Here is an 8037-nt window from a genome sequence, read left to right on the forward strand (position 1 = left end):
TTTGTTTTTTTTGTGTGTGTGTGTAGCTATAAATCTATGTCACCTATAAATTATTGCTGGCCAGCATGAGATATAACTCTATAATAGCTACCAAAAAAATCTAATAGAAATTTACCACCTTGAGATTTTTATTCTTCACAGCTTTGATAAGTGATTTCATTTTAGAGTACAGGAGATGAGTGAGGGCGCTGGAGTCTGTCCACGCAAAGCCCGACCCATTCCCGACTCCTCGTCAACCCCATTCCCAATTCATCAAGGAGAGGCCCTTCATCGCCCGCACCACCTTTCATATCCTGGTACCAGCTGAAAGCCACTGTCCCTCCTCTGACTTCAATGCAGCCATGATGACACACCCGTAAGATTTATAGTGGCAAAATTAGTAGCATGAAAAAGACTTGCATGCTCTGGAGAGTCAGGAATACTGTGTCTTGCTCAGAAAGACAATCACATCGACTTCAACAGATTTTTCCACCAACAAAAAAGAAGATAAATTACCCAAAAAAAACAAGAAGCAAAAAATAATTATATATATATATAATTACTGCATATATATATGGTGATTTAACTTCCCATTTAACACATTAATGAAGCACTACATTGTCATAAATCATATTTGTGCACAGGGAGCCCCCTTCCTGAGGTGAGAGCCCCCCAGGAAGGGGGCTCCCTGCCTAATGGGCAAAAACTGCTCCTGAATTCATTGAACATTGAAGCAATAAAACATTCACACAGAAATAAAGTCTCCACTGAGCATTGGCTTGTTTGTGTGAGAGAAACTCGGATGCGTTGCCTGAGCGTGCACGGCAGGGTCACACATTATCATCATCATCATTCCACGTTTGTAATGAGTTTGCACCAGTCGAGGTTGATGCTTCACGTCATCACCACTTGGGATGGGTATTTGTTCGTTCCCCTTTTCCTCCCGGTATAGTTCGAGTGGGTTAAGCTGCCGGTGCGCATTGCAGACGTTGAGCTGAGGGGGCGAGGAAGCACCTGCTCCCGAAAAAGAGGTGGAGAAAATGCTTTCACGAAAACGTCCAAATGAAAATGGTTGCCGCTGCCACTTGCGCAGGAACGTTGGGTTGCGCTAACATTACGCACGGGTTAATTCGAGCATCTTGTTGTTGCCGCATCTTTTGATGCTTGCTGCCCCCCCCCCCCCCCCCCCCACTGCTTTCTATAAGAGTATATTATGTAACCCCCCCAAAAAAGATCAGTCAATTATGGATCGCTTTCAAGAGGAAGTTGTTTTTTTACACTTTGTTGCAGGTTTACGCATTTTTACGCATTTGAGTCCGCTTCCATTTGACTGAACATCGATGATCTCTCCCTCTGCATCTATCGCATTTCAATGCAACACAAACTGTTGCCAGCGTTTCCTGCCCCCCCACCCCCTGCCCCCTCCATCCCCCCTCCCTATGTGGGTTTTATCAGACAGCTTCGGACCGCGGTCATCATGAGCGCAGGATCACTGGGAAGATCCTTCTGGGCTTGGATTTGCTCCGTCTTGCAGTGATCTCAAGCGACGCGCAGACAGCGGCATCATCAGCGGTAAAAAAAAAAAAAAAAAAAAAAAAAACTGGACTGTGAGATTGAGTACGGAAAGTTGCGCGTAAGAAGGGATGCCAGCCAGGCGTGGCTTGTGGGTGAATATCCAATCTGAGTATGTATATAATAGAAGCCTTTCCACCAGATAAACAGATATATCAATCTGATGATTGCAGCAGAGGACGGATCAATACACGTGAAAGGCGGCCTCGGACTTGGAGCGTGCTGGAGACGCTTTTGTGCGTACATGGACCGGACTTTGCGTAAACTTTTCTCCCCCCCCTCTTTGAATCACGGTCGACTTTAAATGCCGTCGCTTAATTTGACAGCCGTGCACACAATGGCAGAGGTCGGGAATTTCCTGGGGACAATCGACTTGGATTTACAAACTTTTCCTTCATTCGGGAATATTCCAGCGCCGGAGCCTCCGGCGGGCTTGAGCGAGCGGCTGGGGCAGATTGAGGGGAGGTTGCAGCGGGGGTCGCCGACGGATTTCGGGCATCTCAAAGGGATCCTGAGGCGGCGGCAGCTCTACTGCAGGACCGGCTTTCAGCTGGAGGTATTCCCAAATGGGACAGTGCACGGGACGAGACAGGACCACAGCCGGTTTGGTGAGGATGTTACTTTACCAAGATATTTCATTCGGCTTAAATCACAGACACAAACATCACACTGAATAAAATAGGTTTGAATGAACAGAGATTAAAAATAAAAAATAGTTAAGGAATCAAATTATCGTATTTAAATAAGAGACTCGAGCTCACAATCGATTGGTAATCATTTCCCCTGTTGCGGCTCTAAATCTGGATGCAGTGAGTTTAATTATGAGGCTTTTCCTACCGCGCGTTCCCAGTGAACGTTCGTGCGTCACCGTCACCTTGCGCGCAATCCCCCTGATGCGCATGGGAGGCAGGTGTCTCTCCAACGACGAGCCCGGGGGGGGCGACAGTTCTAAAGATTTGGTACCGATAATGTCAAGGGGGGGCGAGGGGGGGGGGGGGGGGTGCGGCTCACGCACAGTGCACAAGATGAGGTCAGAGGGCATGAGATACGCACATGTTTCGTGCCTCATATCCATGCAGTCATCTCACAGGTGCAGACGGGAATAGTAAGGATTCATGGAAGGGTTTATGTTCCCATATTTATTTATTTGGGGGGGGGGCAAAACAAGCCGGTTTACAAGAATGGGTGGTCCGCGTTATTTGTTTCTGGCTTCACTTTAAAACGGTCTTTTGTCAGAAATGGCTTTGATTAGAGGGATATAAAACGCACTCTTCATGCACCCCACATAGAGATTAGAGGGATGCTCTCTGTCATCCTCTGGCATCACATGAGGTCCTGGAGATGGGGACCAGGTGGCAGTAAAGACGGTCTCTGCCAGCTGGATCCTCTCTGACTAAGCGCCGCATCACAACAGCCAATGGCTTTTAATTTCACCTTGTTTCCTCCTCGCCTTTGAAGTGCATGTTCACTTTACTGTAACTTCCTGTGAAGTCAGCAGCCCCATTAAAAACCTGCCCTCGTTTCAGCTTCGTAAAAGTCACTTCTCAGTCTGAATATGTTGCCAGTCGGGAAGTTCTAAAGACATTTGCAGACGCCACAAACCTTTTATGATTAGTGAGTGATATATATGTCCTCAAAGCCAGCCTAAAAATTACAAAGAAGCAGATCCGTATCTGGTCTGTTTGTCTTTCTGCTGTAAATCAATTAAATAAATGATTTATTTACCTAAAAACAAGGAGAGGCTTAATATTCTTTATATAAATAATACTAACTTAAAATACAAAGGATACAAATGAACAATTCAGCAAATTCAGCGGTAAATTAAAGCTTTCTTGCCCACATCCTGCAGACTTTTTGTCCGTTTGGACTGGCCAAGCTGATCAGATAAATGGAAGCCGCTTTGTTGCTGCATGTCTGATGGGTTTCTGTGCATTGCGTGACCTCAGGTATCCTGGAGTTCATCAGTCTGGCGGTGGGTCTGGTCAGCATCAGAGGGGTGGATGCTGGACTCTACCTCGGCATGAATGAGAAAGGAGATCTCTATGGGTCGGTGAGTCAAAAAAAAAAAGAAGCTTCATTCACTCAGCCCCGCCCCGGCAGAACAGCCCAGGTTCTCATTCACAAGTCTAGGACTTGATACACATGACTTGCATAACAGGAGACGCAATTATTTTTTTCTTTCAGGAGAAATCTAAGAGAGATCTGTTATCGAGCTATAGATCCTGTTTGAGGCAGATGGGGAAACCCACAATAAGACAAAACAAGTGTGTTTCTTTTTTTTTATATGGTCTCACAATCTCCGTCACTCACGTCTCTCTCTCTGCTGCTCGTATTCATGTTAATAAAAATGGTTAAAAACCCAGAAATGATTTGTTTTTAGCGAGATAAAAGAAACTAAAATGATCTTTTCCGTGTGAGGAGCTTTAAGAAAAAAGCCTGTTCTCCTGCTTTAGAGAGCAAACCGACCTCTTCATTTAGTTTTGAGATGTACAGAAATATTTACATTTTTTCCCCAAAGTGGGGACAGGAACGTTTGGGCTCACTGTGGCTGTGTGGGGTGGGGTGAGTTCACAGATTACCTCTCAGTGCACAGCTGGACTGAAGTGTTAAATGCAGAAGAAATATCCGGTACTTTCCCACTGCCTGTAAATGTAGCAGGTGAAAATGATCGTTTTCATCCTCGCTGACCGTCTAACTCGCGTTTGCTATCTGGGGACAGACAAACAAGAAGAGAGAAGGGGAGAGATGAAGACAACGAACGGGAAATATGTGAGGGTTACCTGTATCAGGTGTCCCAGGACATTACCTGAGGCCCTCTCAGGGGTCCCGGCTCCCCCTGCCGCTGAACATTTTGAACAGAGGCTACTTTTCAGCACGACCGTTATCTTGAAAGTGCAGATATTGTTACTGCCTGCTATCAGTTTGGCATCCTGGAGCTTTGACCTTGGATCGGTGGGGGGGGGGGGGGGGTGACGGTAGGAACCAGCGATTGTTGGGGGGTGGGGGGGGGATTGCACATGCACCTGACTGAGTCACCTGACAGACGGAGATAGCAGCGTAGACGCGTCTATCTGAGGCTGAGAGGCCAGAAGCTGGGGGGAGGGGAGGGTAACAGGTAGAACTGTGCTGTCGTCCCACGACCTTGAGAAGCTTTTGATCCAGTGAGGGTTTTTTTTTTTTTCCGTGTGTGCGAATTTGGATGGCGCTGGCCCAGTCATGCGCCCTCTGGGCTGCGCTTACAGACAACAGCTTCACCACACCGCCGCAGCCAAGAAGAGCCTGACAGCCAATCAACCAAACTGCTGTTGGACTAAAAACTGAGACTGTTGCACAAACACTCACGAGAACTAAGAACATGTGTTATTAAAGACAGAGATTGACTGATCTTTGATTAGAGATGGCAAAAAAAATAATAATAATGCCGGTCCAAAGAAAAGATTTGCTGGAAGGGATTTAGAAGGTCGAGTGGAGGATGGAGAGTGTGTGGGACACCTTTATAACGGACTTAGTCCTCAGCGATACACTTGACTCGGCTGAAGCCTGACCCTCTTGCAGAGCGGTTGCATGTTTGACTGGTCTTGGCAGGAGAGCAGCTCTAACCCTGATGTCTCTTATTGTTCTCAGATACTCACTCAGCCAGCACACTCTCACCTGCTGAACCCTCAGCCATCGCTCATGCTGCGCTGTCAGTGGAGGCTGCTGTGTGTGTGTGTGTGTGTGTGTGTGTGAGAGAGAGAGAGAGAATGGAAGCTCACTGTTCTTGTATCACAGGGAGAGAAATAACTCTCCACACAAAACAAGAGGTTAGCAGCTCTGAGGAATGAGAGTGGGAGCAGAAGGACTTCCATCCTTTATCGCAACGAGCGCCTGCCTCAATGAGTTTCTCCCGGTTCATTCTCAGCCTCCGTGTTGCCGTTCAGAATAGTCAATGAAATGCACAACGAAACAAAAGCCAGGATGAGTGGAACCCACATGCGACGTGACGTCATGTCCCAGCTGCATTTGAGAGTTTTCATGTCTTTGATGCTGCTCTATCACTGATATGTTGTTTTCTCACTTGCAGAAGAAACTGACAGCAGAATGTGTGCTCAGGGAGCAGTTTGAGGAGAACTGGTACAACACTTACGCTTCCACGCTATACAAGCACACGGACACGGGACGCTTTTACTACGTGGCGTTAAACAAGGACGGCTCACCGAGGGAGGGTGGCAGGACTAAAAAGCACCAGAAACTCACCCACTTCTTACCCAGACCAGTGGAGATCGAGAAGATCCCCCAGGCGTACCGGGAGTTGTTCCAGTACAGGTGACGAGTGCTCACACTCAGAGAACTGGTTAGAGTCAGGAGAGGAGAGAGGGGCTGATCTTTTGGACCTGGCACAGAACGGTTTACCCTCAGCTCCTCTTGAGGTCACATTGTTTGCACCTCAGCCTATTGCCGAGCATCTTACAGCACTGACACAAACATTGTGAATGTTCCATGGGGCTGTCACTACTTTGCATTGGCAGAGGGCTTGTGATGTCAGAGAAGAGGGAAGGTCATTTTGTAAAACCACTCGCGAGCATGGATGGAGGGTGCCGCCCAGGTGTGGTGGGATCCGGTTGATCAAATCAGGTGCCGCGTTAATCCCAATGGCCACTTTTTGGAGGTAGAGGATGTGCAAAGGCAGGGTGGGGAGTCGTGGCTCTTCCTTTTGTATGAAACCAAAATAAAGATCGTGACTGAGGACACAGGGAGAAGCTTCAAAACACAGACATTTGTCTTGTACGATACATCGCTATGGTAAATGTAATAAAGGGCACATTTCACATAGGCAGCAATAGACACAGAAATACACAAAGTATGTGCCACATTTAAGTTAAGTTAAGTGACGGGATGGGATAGTCGGGTGCTAAAATGTCATGTCTGAGAATAAACTGTCAAAGATGAATGTGTGAGAAAAGAAAGTTCCCGCACAGATTCAGCCGTAGGTTCGCTGGATCCCCCTTATGCCTCATGATCAGTCATCCGTCACATTTTCATGAAACATCCAGCAGTAGCGACACAAAAGATTAAGCTCGAGACAAAAGCACTTCTGACTGCGGTTGTAAACAGTAAGCGACGGTTTCTTCTTTAAAGGTTGGTGACTTGTAATGTTCAGAGTGTCAGGAACATTATTAAAAATGCAAGCAAGCAGCCAAGGTGTACATATGGGTAATCCTATTTATGAGATGTACAATATATTTATTTTCTACATATAAAGTATAAATACAAATCTATATATTTATTTATTGCAAAGACTTTATTTTGTAATGAACTTGAAGTTACCTGGACTGTAGATTCTACTGAAATTACACAAAAAATAATAAAAATAATAAAAGATCTGCAATGAACATGACAATAAAATTGTCCTGCTATTGAGAACTCCTTGTGAGAGACTATTTTTGCTTTCATAAAAATGTGATGTACCAATTAAAACCAGATATAGAACCTATGTGAATGTTGCATTTCTTCCCTTTTAACTCCTTGGTGTATAATGAGATGATATCTGTTCCTGTCTGTCTGTCTGTCCACATGTGCACAACTAGTCATAATTCCAACGCTTTATATTTTTCATGAAAAATCAACCATATTTTGGAGTTGCCCTTTTGCTTTGTGAGAAATAATTAGCATTTAAAGCAGAAATTTCTCACACAAGCACATTTTCAGTTTTCATTTCTTCATTCATTCATTCATTCATTCATGCATTTGCTTAGTTAAAAACTTCAAGACGTTCCTAACACTTAGAACTTTCCCATGGAAATTAAACAGAGCATTTAGAATGGATGACATTTTCAGAGGGAGGAGCGAGAAGAATATTTAAATAGGAACATGTGAAAATTTGAGCTGATTTTATTTGTATTAATGTGAAAGAACGCAGACATTTAGTTCTGACTTCAGAAGGTCTGGAGCAGAGGGAGTGCTAACAAACTAAGATTTCATTATGAATGTTTGGGGGGAAAGCATAAGTTTTTAGGTTGACTCTTTTTAAACAAGAGCTTTTTTTAAATTGAGCTTTTCCAGGTTAATAATTCCTCAACTTTTGAGTGATCTTCAAAAATATGCCTTATGTTTTAATCCCATAAAGGTGACATTTCTCTCTCTCCTTCTCAACCCAACCGGTCCAGACAGATGGCCGCCCACTATGAGTTTTAGGTTCTGTCCAAGGCTTCTGCCTGATAAAAGGAAGTTTTCCTCGCTGAGGTGGGTCAAGTTGGGTTCCGTCTTTCCCTGCAGGTCTTTCCCTGCTACGCCTGTAGAGTGCCTTGAGATAACTTTCTGTTATGATCAGGTGCTATATAAATAAAAATGAATTACATTTCTGGTTTTCATGCGCTCATGAACAAAACCGTTACATAAAATATTTAATCTTGTTGAAAAATAGAGAATTTAAAACCGTTACTATTGACAACGCTCATTACTATTAAAACACCTCAGATGTAACAGCTTTAAATGCAATGAAGACCG

General features: G+C 44.9%; 1 protein-coding gene across 1 annotated transcript; it reads left to right on the forward strand.

Annotated features, from left to right (window-relative positions):
• The first annotated feature begins 1855 nt into the window (after nucleotides 1-1855).
• fgf16 (fibroblast growth factor 16) lies at nucleotides 1856-5914 on the forward strand. The gene is made up of 3 exons (XM_068759196.1): nucleotides 1856-2159; nucleotides 3498-3601; nucleotides 5615-5914. The coding sequence occupies exons 1-3, from the start codon at nucleotides 1856-1858 to the stop codon at nucleotides 5858-5860; spliced, it is 654 nt and encodes a 217-aa protein (XP_068615297.1). The 3' UTR covers nucleotides 5861-5914.
• The last annotated feature ends 2123 nt before the right edge of the window (nucleotides 5915-8037 follow it).

This window comes from Brachionichthys hirsutus, unplaced genomic scaffold (assembly GCF_040956055.1).
Source record: "Brachionichthys hirsutus isolate HB-005 unplaced genomic scaffold, CSIRO-AGI_Bhir_v1 contig_1480, whole genome shotgun sequence".
Taxonomy (NCBI): domain Eukaryota; kingdom Metazoa; phylum Chordata; class Actinopteri; order Lophiiformes; family Brachionichthyidae; genus Brachionichthys; species Brachionichthys hirsutus.